The sequence below is a fragment of the Coptis chinensis genome, chromosome 7 (genome assembly GCF_015680905.1).
Source record: "Coptis chinensis isolate HL-2020 chromosome 7, ASM1568090v1, whole genome shotgun sequence".
Taxonomy (NCBI): domain Eukaryota; kingdom Viridiplantae; phylum Streptophyta; class Magnoliopsida; order Ranunculales; family Ranunculaceae; genus Coptis; species Coptis chinensis.
In genome coordinates, this window is record NC_141462.1 from 8,012,597 (window position 1) to 8,029,406 (window position 16,810).

A 16,810-nucleotide genomic window follows, 5' to 3' on the forward strand; every position below is an offset into this window, starting at 1 on the left:
ATAAGATTTTATCTGATTTTCCGTTTTCACATTGCGGAAGCTTGACGAGTCTCAGTTAAATTGAAAGAAGGTTTAGTCTTTGAGCAAGAAGCTGAAGGCAATAAACTAGAAGAAGACTAAGAACCTATTGTACTATCTGCACATCAAAACATATAGAATCACATTGCTCGCGATCGGGCTTTTCATACTTTATTTTGCTTGATGTATAGTTTACGATCATATCTTTTATGCATTAAAATGTAGTGACACGTCTTTGGTTTCTTCCTTTTTAACTGGTAGCAAGTAGGTCAGTGTCTTAATCGTTGTGCTGAGCTTTTGCACATAAGAACATCGGATGATGCGGAAGGTGCTTTGCAACTAATTGCCCAGGCGCTTTTAATAAGTCCTTATTCAGAGAGACTGATTGAAATGAAGGCAGAAGCTTTTCTGACGGTGTGTTCATATTTCATTCACTACTCAGATTCTAAATGAGAAATCAGTATACATTTACTCTTGGAATTCATTAGCCTGCTAATCATATCTATTTTACAACAAGTATATCAGTTTGCATTACTGACATATTTGTTTACTGTATCTAATAGCTACGGAAGTATGAAGAGGTGATTCAGCTATGTGAGCAGTCTCTTGGTTCGGCAGATAAAAGTTCTTCTTCAACAAGTGCAAATCGTTCTGAAAGCATAAAGAACTGTCTGCGCAAGGTTATGGAGGCGGCGATCCCTTTTCCAAAGACTCGAGGCTATCCACGTCATATGGGGATTATGAAAAAGTGGAAAAAAGGAAGTTTAACTCAACTCCACAAAAATCGACTTTCTTCTTCACGTGAAAACCCAAACAAACACTATTCTATAACCCAATCGCGTACCTCTTCCCAAAATTTGAATTACGAACCAGAAGTAGTTAACGAATTGAAGAAGATTCGGATCCAAACAAGATCGAATCAAACGGGATTGAAAAAACGGAGCGTGCTGAGATCCGTAAAGACGAAGGAAGCCGAACATTTACGATGTGGGAATTGCTGAATGAGTTGAAGGAAGATGGTAATAATGGTGAGTTTCTCACTACGGTTAATGCTTCCAAAGTTGAAAGTCGTGATGCCACCTCTCCACACAAGGTCCTTTTCTAATTAGATTTTTGCATCTTCAATTCCATTCAAATATATGAGCATTATGAACATCATTTTTTTTGTGATTGCTTTATATCTGTTGTGTCACGTTATAATAGTTGGTTTTAGATTTCGTTTCAGTCAAGATAACATTCACCAACAATATATGGTCCAAAACAACGTGGCCATGGATCTGATCAACAGTGTAACGGGTGTGGATGAGGAAGGTTGCTCTCGCCAACGTATTCTTACTTTTGCTGCTAAAAGGTATGTTATTTTCAGTTTTCACCATATTCTTCTCAAAGAAAAAGCGGTGCTCCTTCTACATACTTTCCCATATTCGTTTACTTAGTGCTCCTTGATTCATATTACTTTACCCAAGCCACAACTTCAAAACATATGAAACCTTTTTTTCTCCTATTTAAATATTTAAAATGTGCTTTAGTTTATGCTAATAATTGATTGTTTAGTGTAGATATATATAACAGCAGTCCTTTTCAAGCTCATTGAGGTCGTCCCACGTGGGCCGGGGGAGGTTTAGGTGCGAACCCTTCAAAAAGAGACCCCAACTCGATGTATTTTACTTATTTTGGAAACAAAAACACGCAAGAATCGCAACACTACCTAATCTACCCTATCGTCCTCAACACTCATCTTCTCGATTCGATAAACAAACTATTAACACAAATATTAGGGACAGATCAATCACACAAATATTTAGAAGTTTTGGTTTTTTGCAAGTTCCCAATTGAAAAATGAGGTTTGGGTTTAAGAAGTTAGGGTTTTGATTCAATCGAAGGTCTTCTTCATGAATTTCTATAAGGAATGAAATCATCCATGAGGGTTTTGCTTTATCATCCATGTTTTTCAATTGAATTGAATTTCTTGTTGTTTATATACGAAGCCTTATACTTATGATACTCCACAAACATGATTGCCAGCAACTGAACTTGCAATAATGTTGGGGAATGTCACCGTAAGTTATTCAGGGATTCATCAATCTTGGCAATGAAGCTATTTTTCGCCAACGGTCATATTCAGTCAGTGTTCTAGGTTTGGAAACCTCGGGTCGAGTTATTTTTTAGTTATTTTTATTGGTTATTATCTATTGAAATTATTTGATTAGTTTATGAATTGAGCAATGGCTTGAAGGCACAATTTTTATTTTCAGTTATTATATAATGTCCAGTGGTCCTGTTTTACTTTTCGTGCGAGTCAATATGTTTTTCTATACTCTCTACATGGGTGCTACGTTATATTTATACGGTTTCGGAAGTTAGAAAGCTTGAAGGATGTCCTGTTTTACTTTTCGTGCGAGTCAATATGTTTTTCTATACTCTCTACATGGGTGCTACGTTATATTTATACGGTTTCGGAAGTTAGAAAGCTTGAAGGATTGAAACTATAGTTTAATATATTAGAGCTAGACAAATGAAAGGTGGTTACTGTGTTTTCTATTAGTATAATGTGAAGCTTGAGTACATCTATTCCTGCGATAAAGTACAATAATCACAAGACATAGATGCATTTATAAGAATTGGTGGTGCATATATAGGTTATTGATATAGTTTCTCAAGTTTTGGAACTTGATAGGTTGAGCTAGGGTATGGTAATATTAGGAACATGTTAAGTTGCTAAGTTGTTTGTATAGGTTATGAAATAAATAAATTTGGACTAATGCACTAGATTACATTGAATCTCTCATTATGCACATTAAGAAGTTAACATGTATGATCAACTTGAATTGATTCCACGGCTTCTTTCCCGAATGATTGTCAAAGTCTAATGTAAACAATATCCCTAGAAACTTTTGCTATTATTTTCTATCTTAGGAGATTTTGGTTGCTCAAGAAAACCTTTTGATTTTCTAGAAGTACATCCAGAAGTTTCTAATTTTCTTTTTTCCATCTTATGATAGCGTATATCAATTATTTGAATGGGTTCAAAACTTATTTTGTTACTGGTAGCTTATTGTATTGTGATTAATTAGGCCTTAGATATTTACATAACCAATCTATATTATATTGTTTTACCCTTGACCCTTTCTTTTTTCGCGGTGACCATTTGCAAACCGATAAGGTTTTAAGATGCAATTCTAAACTTCTTTTGTTAACGGTAAGTTACTGATTTATTATGTTGTAGCATTTCCCTTTTGTAGGCCAAATTATCTCTTTATCTAAATGGATGAATTTCAGATGCGAATATTATCTGTCATTGTCATTAAAACAATGGTGATGTGGTTTTTCTAATGTTTCTCTGCTTCAGTCCTAATACACCTAAGTATGTAGTTCATTTTTTTCCAGTAGTGCACATTCATATAATTGTTTGAGTCATTCTATCGGTTATGTGTCTGGGTTTTTTTTTTCTTAGCTACGCCCAATTTCAGATATATATTGCCCACATTTGTTGTATTTGGTTCACTTTGATTACCTAGCTAGCTGTGCTAAGAAATTAGTTTCCATTCATACAAGTTTCTTCTTGCTTAGTTATTTTTATTGAATTATCTGTTTTTCAATAGAGTGCTTGCTTGGTGATTGCGCCTTTTAATATTTCAGCTTTTCTTGAGGAACTTAATTTTTTTTCGAGCTGCATACAAAAGTAATGATAGATTCATAATCTTATAATCCTATTTTATCCTTTGTTTTCCTTTTTTTTTATAAATGGAATAAATTTTATATATTTTTCTTCTCATGATTTTCTGTCATAATGTGGTTTTCAGGTAGTCAATACTAAGTCGATCTTGATCAATTGGTACACTTCAAAGCAATGGAAAGGAACCTAGCTTTCCTTGAGGTGATCCTTTAAGTCGTAAGTTACATATTAACTTGGTCCTTTATAATTAAACATTTCTCTTATTGTTATGTTAGAGTTTTTTGTTTCCTTAAGCTAATAAACATTGCTAAATTGTTATAAGATAGGTAAGATAGAGTTTGCTTATTTATTGATAATCTATCGAGAAAATTCACTTTTTGGTCATTTTATTGATAAACACTACAAATTATAGTAATTTAAAAACCATAGCCTCGACTGAATAGATTTGCTAAAACAATATGTTACTTTTGCTAGAGGAATCATTGACGAATACCAAAATCAGTATTTTACACGCCTTTGACCTGAGACACCATATTACAAGTATAGTTTGTAAGCTACCATTGGAAGGCAGTGTTCTTCATGCTTAGATTTTTGTGTGCATATCTTGCAGTCAAGAAACCTACTATCTACAATTAATTTGAAAGGACATAATGGGAGCTTATTTCTACTCACGGAGGTGTTCCCTATCACCAGACCACTAATTTATGCTCTCTTAGTAAGGTTTTATTCCAGTAATGAAGATTGTAAATGCAAATGATCACGAATTGCTTAGCCTGGTAAATTTTGGTTTTTAAATGCATTACATTGATGACTCTTTATTTGTTGTAGTGATGTTTCCCCTGCCTTTTTCTGGATCATTTATATGTTTCTAAATTGCAAAACAAATCTCTGATGTTGTAACTGAGTCTAATACATGGGAGGTCATAAAAGCGAGTTTAATACCTTTTGCTTTGAGGTCAGTTGGTCTTTGTATAGGCATGCATCCAAATGAAGAGTTGGGTATTTATTAGTGGAGTGGACATTTGGTATTGTCAATAGCAGGTTGGGAAGGTTTTGATGCATGTACGCAAAAGTATTTTTTAAAGAAAATTGGTTATAGTTTTTGATATGATACTTTTGAACCCAAATAGTATTGATCAAGACAAATGATCACTGTTCTGGCTAAATATTAGAAGAATGGGTACTGATTGGTTACGCATTTTAGCAATTTCCAGAATAAAAATTAGAAGAATGGGTGCATAACACCGTTAGCAAATTTTTAATTTGAGAATGTAGGTAATTGTCAAGAAGAGATAAGAAGGAGAAACTATTACTACATAAGATTTCTTTGAAATTCAATTCTACTGATCCATGGGGTGCAATGGCAAAGGAAGATTATGAAGTGTCGTTCTCATTCAATGCAAATGAATCAGGTCAGCTTTTTGAACCTATGAGTTTATGATAGACATTTAGCCCATGTTATTAAAATGCATTAAGTTAGGCCTATCATTTATTATTATTATTATTATTTTATTCTTTTTGTATATATGTAAAATGTTAAACACAATATTGTGGGATGTGTCCATTGCACCACCCATATGGTTTGGAGATGGTGGAAGGTATTAACTACTATATGTGGAAGTGGTTGACTCATGTTATTGAGTTTCAACATTATCTGCGGATACATCAGTTAGTGATCAAGAGCAATTCCATTAGAAGTATTAGGACTAGGAGGTACCCAACACCCAATAAATAAACCGTGCATTAATCATATACATTAAATAACTGTTAAAGAAGGCCCTTTGAACGGGGTTGAAAGCCCACGTAGGACGTTCTTTGATCAATCTAACTGCTTCATTTCAACAGTAGAAAATTAAGGTACCATAGCTCTTCAGAATTGATGTACTTGGCTTTCCATTGTTAGTCCTTATTGCCAAGAACCATATGGCCGGCTTGCTGCTTTTTGTACTTAACAAGGTTTAGATTGATGTAATTGGTTTCCAATTGTTAATCCTTATTGCTAAGAACCATATGGTCGCTACTGAAACTCTTAAAGATCCTTGGGTGATTCTATATTCAACATTGACTCTATCTGAGTAGTATAAAGGAGACTGTGCAATGTCCAGTGACCTATGAAACTTGGTGCATGAGCACATGAAACATTTATATGTTTTTACCAACTTGGGGTGGATTAAAGAGGTTGCTTGATTAACATTTCATCCATTAATAAGAATAGTTGCAAACCCAAGAGAAAGGATGCTTTTGAGTAAAAACCTGATTTTCGTTAGTGATTGGGATTCCCAACTTTTCTATATACAAGCATCATAGTTGGATCCTGCTATGTACCTAAAGTACTAATTGTATTACCTATTTAGCGGGGAAAAAACTATATTACCAATGGATGAGGGAAGAAGGGGAACTTCCAAGTCTCTCTTCTTCCTACTTTTATTTGTTTTCTTCTTTGGTTTATTTGTTTTCTTCTTTGGTGTTTAGATTGATGGGCATCCCAACTACGAGGATGCTCTATCCAAAGCTATCTTATTTTTCAGGGGCCAAAGGTCCGGAAACCTTCCCCAGATCAAGAACTCACATGGAGGTCCAATTCGAATATCGATGGCTTGGCTGCTGCATTACATCATTGTGTTGCTGTTTTGTTTACTTCTCCCTTAGTAATATCATGCATTCAGTGCTTATTGCTTAAAATCACGAGTTTCCTTCCACATTGTCTTCGTACTAAATATTCAGTTTATGCGGAGAGTGTTGTTGCTAGACATTGTATCTCTAACATCTTCTCTGCTGGATATTTAGGTTGATATAAGAGGCGGTTACTATGATGCTGGAGACAATGTTAAGTTCAACTTCCCCATGTCATTCACAACTACTATGTTGTCATGGAGTACATTGGAATATGGTGGGCGCCTGGGGAGCCAGTTAGGAAGTGCTAGAGGTGCCATTCGGTGGGCAACAAACTACTTTCTCAAGTGTGGTACAGCTACTCCAAGCAAGCTTTATGTAGGAGTTGGTGATCCTAATGTTGATCACAAGTGTTGGGAGCGGCCAGAGGACATGGACACAGTTCGAAGTGTCTACTCTGTTTTTGTAGTCGCATTGCAGTACAGAGGTGCATATAGTGACTCACTTGGTTCAGCTGTGTACCCGTTTTACTACTCATATTCAGGATACAAGGTAAGAAGTTTATATGTATTTAAAATATTTTGTCAATATTTATATCAGGTAATTGTTTAAATTTTCATTCCACTAAAGGCATATGGTCTAAAAGAAAGAACTTTTAACATCAACATTTAGTAAAGGGGCACTAACTGAAAAAATGATCTTATTTCTATTACAAATGGTTAAAATCCCAACGTAAATAACAATATATTACCACTTTTCTTTGAAGCATAAACGATTATTCTTTTGTGGTTAACATTTTTGATTGTTTAAATTACCAGGATGAGCTAATATGGGGAGCTGCTTGGCTGCTAAGGGCAACAAATGATGTTTCTTATCTCAATCTATTGAAATCATTAGGGGTATTTGGGAACTGATATCTTCGGTTGGGATAACAAATTTGCTGGAGGAAGTGTTCTTCTATCAAGAGTAAGTTTCAAGAAAAATAGAAAAACATATCATACATACTGTTGTGATATGAAAGTGAAATGTGTCTTAATAGGAAGCTTGCTAAAGATTCATCGATCTAACAGTTTTCATATTTCTTTGATTGGATTTACCGAGCTTTGTTTAGTAAGGACAAGTCCTTTGAGCAATACAAACTGCAAGCCGAAGATTTCATGTGCAAAATTCTACCGAACTCTCCCTCCACAAGCACACAATACATCAGAGGTATAAAAGGTCATTGCATTATCACAATTTGGAAACTGGATTGAACATCAGCGTCGGTGCTTTCGAGGATACCACTAAAATGGTTCCAACAATTCAAAACTAATACAAGTTTGGCACTTAGAGACCAAAACAACGGAGCAAAAAAAATCGAAACAAGGTGTAATTATTGTTCTTTAAGAGAGAACATAGGCCCTTAAAACAAGTTATATGTAGTCCATTGCTCTTAGTAATTTCCATCCAATAACTAGCTAATGATAAAATAATCTGAATTGCAGGGGGTCTCATGTACAAATTAAGTCAAAGCAATCTTCAATATGTTACATCAATAACCTTCTTACTCGATACATATGCAAAATACATGCTCTCTGCACGCCGAACTTTTAATTGTGGGAACATGTTGGTCACACCAAGCACCCTAAGGAACCTAGCAAAGAGGCAGGCATGTTGTACTTACATATGTTTGTGTATACGTAAAGAAGGCATACGCAAACGCCTGTATACATATTATTGGTACTTGGTGCATGAAGTTAAGACTAACCATTGTTATGTCATGTGCAAGTTGACTATATTCTTGGTGAGAACCCCTTAAGGATGTCATATATGGTAGGTTATGGACCAGACTTCCCACGGAGAATTCACCACAGGGGATCCTCTTTGCCCTCCTTAATAAGCCACCCACAAACTATAGGATACGATGGTGGATTTCATCCATTTTTCTATTCATCTAATCCTAATCCTAACATCTTGATTGGTGCTGTTGTCGGTGGTCCAGATCAGAATAACAAGTCAGTTTAAGTTTTAAAAAGTGGCACTTTGTCAATTTGCCTTTTGGGTTGTTGTTAGTGCTTATTTGGTAGATCTGGGAAGTGGGATCTTGCATTTTGTGGAATTAGAGTCCTTTGTTACAGAATCATAACTATTGGCCTTGAAAACCATCAAGCATTTAGTTGACAGAAGTACTGAATTCATCATTGATAGTGGTCTTGATGATGTTGTAGTTTAATATCTCACTTCTAATTTATAATATGATTATGTAGAAAGTTTTACACCAGACTCTTCGCGGTGTTGCTCATTCTCAAAGTCTTTATGCCCGTTTTTATTCCTAATGATTTGTTCTCATTAATTGACATCAGAAAGTTGAGATTGATAACTTTTAAATTTGCTAATTGTATATTTATGTTTAGTTTTTTGTGATTCAACTCTGCGTTATGATATTTTAGACAAACTAATGAAGATTCCAAAAGTAAGTTGCGAGGAGTGCATAGAATATATCAAATTGTAATAAACACATTGTATTAATGTGTAACTAAAGGTTTATATTCGTAGTTAACATCGATCAAATTCTTCCAATTCTCTCCTTTTTATTAGTAGCAAACTTTGTGACACCTTTGCGACCGTTGAAATCAAACAGTTAAATGTTTGATGATTAATTACTATTGTAAATCGCATATTCTTTACCTTTGTGTTATGTTAAGTTCTCTTACCTTTTGTTTTGTTTGTGTTAGTTGGCAACTTGGCATTAAGTTGAAAATCACATAAATGGGGTTTTCTATGGGTACTCAGAATCTCGCCAGTTCTTTATCTTTGCAGTATGTTCTCTAAGCCATTGTGATCATGTTATTATTTTCACTAATTCATGGTGTCATGAGTTTTATGGGGTTGTAGTTTGACAATCACCTTCTTGGCTTTTTATTGGCATTTGGAGTCATAAGAAAATATATAGTTGAATTTTAGAACTTTAGACCAATCACAACATTAAAAATTAAAAACAAATAACCGAAATAACCAAATCTTAATTAAGCATTGCAGCATTAGCATATAGTATGCCCTTAAACTAACTTTCTCATTTTGATTCCTATGCATCTATTTATATATCTAGCTTAGCTAACTTGCTGTATATCTCTTTGATAGCCCAGAGCTTCAAAAGGCGTTAGACTTCTAGGCAACAATGCATTTTCTAGGTGGACCGAGGAGTGAAAGTAAGTCTTCATGGACAAGGTGGAGGCGGTTGGGTCTACTCAAAATGGGTGCATTGGTGAAAGCCTACAAGCTAGGTTCCCTTTGAGGTTGATGAGCATTCGGGCACTGTAAGCCTTCGGTGTGAGTTTGCCTTAACCCTCTAAATATTTCAAAAAAAAAAAAAAACAATGCATTTTCATTAATCAGGCATAACTAGAGAGATTAACTTATTCCTATATCTAAATATACTACTCTGTCATAAATGGAATGATAATCCCATATATGAGTTTCTGTAGTACAATATATGTTGTAAAAGTTTAGACTGATTCTGAATACTGTATTTTAAGCAATTGTAGTTCAATGTATGCGTAATCCAGGTTAACCCATGGCAAAAAAGATGTATATGCGCCAACATGGACATGAAGATAGAAGACCCGGTGATGCTTACATATTTGCTTTTTCAATGCATAAATGCCCTTGGTCTCCATAAACTATTGCTTTCGAGAACTCAAATTTGTGTACAACTAATTTAACTCTAATGCTATGAGGATGAGAAGGTAGATTGTAGCACTTCTTGAGGTACATAATGAATATGGTGTAGGGATTATAAATAGGATAAAGACCACGATTAAGCTTGATAAAATGATCCAATTGCAACAACGGACCCATTAAAGTAGAAAACATAACAAGAGCTTTAAGCCTAACAAGAGCTTTAAGTGAATGGAGAGTTTGGAGTCTTTCAAAAACTAAAAAGGATACTCCTTATATATTATAAGTATACAAGAAAGACAACAAGATTTCATCAGAAAGAAACTAATCTATTTATTCATTCCTAAATTCAATATATATGTAATATGTCGAATGTATTGATTTTTTTTAAAAAAAAAATTACATTGTATGATAAATTCAAATAAGATTATGTTAATGATAATTAATTAATGAACCAATAATAATTGAGCCTTTTCTAATCAATATCATTAAACGCAACCCGTTCGTAGGACGGGTTCGAAAACTAGTTTCTTAAGAATAATAATAATAAGAGCACTTCTTCGGTCTTGCGAGATGTATGGTCTTGTGAGAGGATATAGACCTTTGGATCAAGGTACTTCGCGTCAATACACACGCACCCGTGGTATGAGTGGCCCAGATTTGCCAAAGACACCATACGACTCTTGCCAGGTAGATTTAGCCTAATAATAATAAAGATAATATAATGGAAATAGATAAAGTAGAGATAGGATATCCAGCAGTTACGGATAAGAACCCGTAAGTAAATAGATAAGGGTTGTCCTTGTTTTTCGGGAAGTTTTCTCACGTAGAGTTTTTGGGGAAAAACACAGCGAGAGTTTTATACAAAAAAACGGGATTTTTCTGAAAGAAGAGAAGGTTTTGAACGAAGAAGATCGTCGTTTCGCGCAGCTGTCGACTTCAGTCTTTCGGGTTATTCTCGCGGTTCGGTTTATAAACAGTGAGTAGATATTTTTTTTATCTTTCACTGAACCAATATTTTTAAGTCTGTTAAAAACGTTAATGTCTGATATCTGAAAATCTGCCAATTTATTTCTGTTCAATTATTCTTCAGTGTTGTTCTACATACTGTTTATTCTATATACTGTTCGACTTAGTCTACAGTACTGTGATCGACTTCGTTTGGGTACTGTGTAAACAAACCTATGAAATAAAAAGATGTTTTTGAATCAAATTTGATTAGTTATATACGTTTTGGTATAAGCTTGTTACTGTTGGAGTTTGGGTAAGCCGATTTTAGTGGGTTTTGGGTTGAGGTGTTGATGTATATCAAGTTGATATGGATTGTTGTTTGAATTGGAGATTGGAACTGTTAGGGTGATAATTGGTGATAGATGGGTTGTTGGTGTCGCGAGGTGGGGCTGCGGAAGCTCCGGAGGAGCAATAATGGCGGCCAGACAAAAACCAAATCGTCCTGCGTTTTTTTGTTTGATTTAGTGTTTGGTTTGGATTTTGTTTTGTAGTTGTTGGGTTGATGTTGGTTGTAGTGGAAGGGTTGAATGTTAAATTGGGTGGAGCTGTTAAAGCTTGAAGCTTTGAACAAGCTTTAATGGAGGTCGAAATTTCGAGATCTAGTTTGGAGGGAGTATATGAATCGAATGATTTGGGGAGTTTGTGTTTGACAAAGTTGTAGGGGTTTTGCAAGGGTCAAAACCGATATGATGTAGAGGAGAGTTGGTGGCAGGCGCGATTTGGTGGCTGGTGGGGGAAGAGGTTGCTGTAGCTGGTGAGGAAGAAGAACTGTTGACCGGCTGGGCTTGGGCTTGGGCCTAATCGGTTGGGCCAAAAACCTTATTTTGTTTGGGCCTTTTCTATTTAGATTTTTGTATTAGACTTTGGGCCTTTGACTTTGGGCTTTTGGGTTAGAGGAGTTTGGGGTTGGTTGACTGCTGTTGACCCTTAGCAGGCCGACTTTGACTTTGACCAGAGTTGACTTTGACCAGAGTTGACTTTTGACCAGGGTTGACTTTGACCAGTTGACCCAATTTGACTTTTTAAACTTGGATTATGATTTGAGTTATTAGGATAGGTCTAGGGCTATTTGCATGCTTGGCTTTAGGTTAAGACCTTTATGTATACGTGTGTATGTGTATTTAGGGCTGGCAATGGGTTGGATCGGTTCGGATATAGGCAAATCCAAAACCGATCCGCTTTTCAACAATACAGACCCAGAACCGGACCTGACCCGAACGGATATTTGAAGTAGAGAACCAGAACCGAACCGAAAACTTTTTTTTGATTCCGGATCCGATCCGTTCCAAACCAATAAGCTCAATTTCAACCCGGTGAACCGAGTTTTTAATAATTGGATCCTAATTTTCGTTATATAAATATTAAATAATTTTTTTTTGCTAAATACAAAAACAAGATATACAAATAAAAAAGGCATAATGAATGATTTGAAATCCAAATTTGTAATGGAAACCATCTTTTTATTATGTAAAAAAATATCGTAATATTACATATGTATTTTGCATATCTTATTTTGGAACTTTAAATATTGCAATGTTGTATAAGGTAATAGAAATATATGGTAGAGGAAAATTAGAAAGAATAAGACTAAAAATTTTAATTGGATTAGTCCCATAACGGTTCGATACATACTTAATCTAGAACCAATCCAATAAGAGTCCGGTTCTGATTTTCAAGACCCAGAACCGGTCCAATATGCTAACTACCTGTCCCAGACCCATTTTATTGGTTCGGACCGGATCGGGTATCGGTTCTTACCCGACCCATTGCCAGCCCTATGTGTATTAACTACTATGTGATGTTTCAGTTTTTATGATATGCAACGTTATGACACTTAGACATTAATCTAATTAATAACGTTTAAACCAAATACATGAATCAAGATACTCCTCCATTCTCTAAAATGATATATACAATAAAGTTCAATAATGCGTAAACAAATTTACCGTAACCTTTTAGAACTCTCCACGCCTAAAGTTTTGGAATTGAGTTTTATGACCCTTGATGTCATATGTTAGGTGGGCATTTATTGAATGTGCCATAAATGGCCCGTTAGCGTTATATATATGGGTATTCATTGAATGTGCCATGAATGACCCGGGTATTCATTGAATGTGCCATGAATGACCAGATTATTTGGACCTGCCCTGAGAGGAACTAAGGTATTCGCCTTGCGGGTTAGTGGTATAAATTTGATTATGCGAGTGTTTGGGTTTTCTTTTGAATAACTATAGGATATCTACATATGTTATATAGAAGTTCTAACTTTCTTTTGCAGGAGGGTAGGACTTAATAACATTTTGTGCAGGGACGCGGTCCTACCCTTATCCAAAAGTAGATATCAGTAAGTTTTAATTCAATTACCTAGTTATAATAACGAGTTATGATAATGAGTTAATAGAATGGAAGTCTTGCTTGGGAAGACACTATGCCGGTTGAAATGACGGAACTATTTGTCTTCCAAGCTGAAAAAGATTAAGTTATGGGAAAATATAACGTGATTGTTTGGATAATTAAAGTATGATAATGGTTTTATGTGGTTAGTCTACTCATACCAGCAAATTCCATTTTGCTGACCCATGTTTGCTTTGTTTTGGCAACGTGGGTGTGTTCTTGGGAACATAGGTGGAAGGCAGTGGAACCGCGGCGTTTGATTTGGATTTGATCTGGAGCAGTCCGTTAGTTCTTTTATTAGGGTTTTTTTTTTTTTTGAAGTATGTAATAACGTAGTTTCCTATTCATATGACATGAAAATACGATGTTGAAGACATGTTATTCTTAGAGTGGTTTGATGTTTTATTGAGACGGAAGATAGACTTTTTATAAAGTAATAAAGAAAATTTTGGAGATTATTTTTGTTGTTAAGTTGATTCTTTATGATGTGGGTTTTCGGGTTTTGACATGTGTTGTATCCACCCCGTCATAGCCTGGGTTTTTAGACAATTGAACATAGTGATGTTTGAGATATTTATATTTCAAATATTCATTTTTTTTAATTGTTTAGAAATTTGGGTAGGTTGTGACATTTTGGTATCAGAGCCTAGGTTAGCCTAGATTTGGAAGGTCTAGGTGATCCTCGGAATGTGGTGATTGGGTGTGTTTGAGTTTAAGATGTTTGGAGTACTAATAGAAGTCCGTTTTGTTTAAGGTGATGGCTGGAGATGACAATGATGTTACTGGTACTAGAAGTAATACTATATCTGCTGATTTGGGAGCAATATTAACTCAGTTGGTGCAAACTATTCAGAGGGGTCAACATGCTAATCTAGGGGATCCTTTTGCTAGGAGAAACAAAGATTTTGCAACTTTAGGAGGTCAGAAGTTCAAGGGAGAGAAAGGGGCCATTGATGCTGAGAAATGGGTTACAATGTGTGAGTCCGTGTTTGCTAAGATGCAACTCACTGAGGTGCAGAAGCAGGAGTTGGCTTCTCACCAGTTGGAGGGGTCAGCTTTATTTTGGTGGAGGTCTATCAAGGATAATGTAGATGTGGGAACTATGACTTGGGATGATTTCCAGGTAAGATTTGAGGGAAGGTTTGTTCCTAATGTTGTTAAGGAGCAATTAACTGATGAATTCTTTCATTTGACCCAAGGAGGAAAAGCTGTTACAGAGTACGTGACTAAGTTCAATGAACTATCGAGGTATGCTCCTTATCTAGTGGATACCCAAGTAAAGAAGAACTAGAAGTTCATCCGTAGACTAGAGCCATATCTATCGAGTTATTTGATACCCTTTGATTCAGAAACTTTCGATCGCGTGTTAGATTTGGCATTAAGATATGAACAATTGGATAATAAACCCAGAGATGAGAAGATTAAAGAGAATGCCCCAAAACAAGCCAGCTTACACCTTATTTCTAGTCAGCCACGTCAAGGGCAGAGAAAAAGTCAGCATCACCCATATAATAGGCAAACAAGTAAGCATGTGGATAAGGACGCGAGTGCTTCGCTAAAGAGATTTGATGGTAATTGTTTGAACTGCGGGGAAGTTGGGCATACTATTCGAAGATGTTCTAAACCAAATGAACTAGTAGGCAAGTGTTATAAATGTGGGACAGTTGGGACACTATGCTAAGAACTGCACTGGTTAATGTAGGTATGTTTGAATTTGTTGTTTACTAGTTCCTTTATTGGTTTTTAGCATGTAAGAAATTATCGTATGATTATGAAAATAAAATGTTGGTTGTTTTAATGGTTAGTTTCTTATGAAATTTATAATTGAAATTGTTCAGCATGATTATAGTGTTGTTTTTCTAACGGAGTTTTCTATTTTAAGTAAGTATTGGTTAAAGAAGAAATTGTTATTTTTAAAATTTCATATTTGAGTAATTTGGAATTTACCCAAGGAATAAGGAAAACCCTTTTGATAAAGGTTGGATTTGAAAGTTTTTTTTATATTGTCCAAGTTATGTATATCGTTGGTGTGTGATCCAATATACATAACATCTCTCTGTATGCATCGTTGGAGTTTGATCCAGTGTATACATGTACACCGTTGGAGTGTGATCCAGTGTGCATACCACACATTGTTGGTGTTTGATCCTATGTGATGGTAGAGAGTTAGTATGCATCGTTGGTGTGTGAACCAGTGTATACTTGCATATCATTGGTGTGTGAGCCAGTGTGCATGCATCACATTGTAGGTGTTTGATCCTATGTGATAGTGGACATAGTATAAGTCGTTGATGATATGAATCTGCTGAACTGTGAAAGAATGATTTTTAATTAAGTGTTGACAATTGAAGAAAACTATTTATGTTTATTCCTTTTAAGGTGTGTATACTTGCGTATACACGTATGTCTCATTTTTATTGGTTGACGTACTGTTTGTTTGGTTAATCTATACTCTACCTTGAATCTCGGGACGAGATCCTTTTAAGGTGTGTATATTATAATACCCCGTGTTTTCTTTCTTTTATTTTCCTAAGAATAATAATAATAATAAAGATAATATAATGGAAATAGATAAAACAGAGATAGGATATCCAGCAGTTACGGATAAGAGCCCGTAAGTAAATAGATAAGGGTTGTCCTTGTTTTTCGGGAAGTTTTCTCACGTAGAGTTTTTGGGGAAAAACACAGCGAGAGTTTTATACAGAAAAACAGGATTTTTCTATATCGTGTTTGATAACAGGGTTTTGGGTTTTGTTTCACCCCGGGTTTCCAGATAATTGAATATAATTGTTTTAAATATTGTCTGGAAATTTGGGGTGTGACAATTTTGGTATCAGAGCTTAGGTTAGCCTAGAATGAGAAGGTCTAGGTGATCCTCGGATTGTGGTAATGGGTAGTAGGAGTGTTTTTTTTTGTGCTATTAAGTTTTCTTATTGCTTTCAAGCTTGTTTGTTCCCGTTTTGAATTTTGGTCTTCCGCGTTTTCGTATAAAGTGGTGTTTTTCAATACGTGGTTTTAATTTACGTATGTCCACCTGTAAGGTTATACATTATTATATATGTGTATTTCTTTTAAGGTGTGTATACTTGGGTATACACTTATATCTCATTTTTGATATTTGTTTATCATGACCTTTTGGTGCAAGCTGTAAATGAAGTGTAATTAATCTTGCTGACATGTGTTAGACTATCACATAAAGTTCAGTCGTTGTGATATGATCTGTTAATTTTATACTCTCCGAAGAATTATTGTTTGGGGTAGTGTTTGTTTGGTTAATCTACGTTCTTTCCTAAAATCTCGGGACGAGATTCCTTTAAGGTGTGTATATTATAACACCCGACTATTTCTATTTATTATTTTTATAATATATGATTAATATTAACAATAAGAATAAATAAAATAAAATAAAAAGGATAATGATTTGAAAGAGATAGGGTAAAG

The 16,810-nt window shown here is 35.1% G+C and overlaps 1 protein-coding gene and 1 long non-coding RNA gene across 2 annotated transcripts; both read left to right on the forward strand.

The window, feature by feature from the left end:
• The first annotated feature begins 875 nt into the window (after nucleotides 1-875).
• On the forward strand, nucleotides 876-2,166 carry LOC147485729 (uncharacterized). The gene is made up of 3 exons (XR_015200767.1): nucleotides 876-1,111; nucleotides 1,244-1,369; nucleotides 2,044-2,166. It is a non-coding gene; the product is annotated as an uncharacterized LOC147485729 (long non-coding RNA).
• A 1,655-nt stretch (nucleotides 2,167-3,821) lies between these two features.
• Nucleotides 3,822-7,474, forward strand: LOC147485730 (endoglucanase 3-like). The gene is made up of 5 exons (XM_086570679.1): nucleotides 3,822-3,910; nucleotides 4,970-5,106; nucleotides 6,223-6,300; nucleotides 6,482-6,859; nucleotides 7,126-7,474. Exons 2-5 carry the CDS (start codon nucleotides 5,071-5,073, stop codon nucleotides 7,219-7,221), a joined length of 588 nt encoding a protein of 195 aa, XP_086426805.1. The 5' UTR covers nucleotides 3,822-3,910; nucleotides 4,970-5,070; the 3' UTR covers nucleotides 7,222-7,474.
• The last annotated feature ends 9,336 nt before the right edge of the window (nucleotides 7,475-16,810 follow it).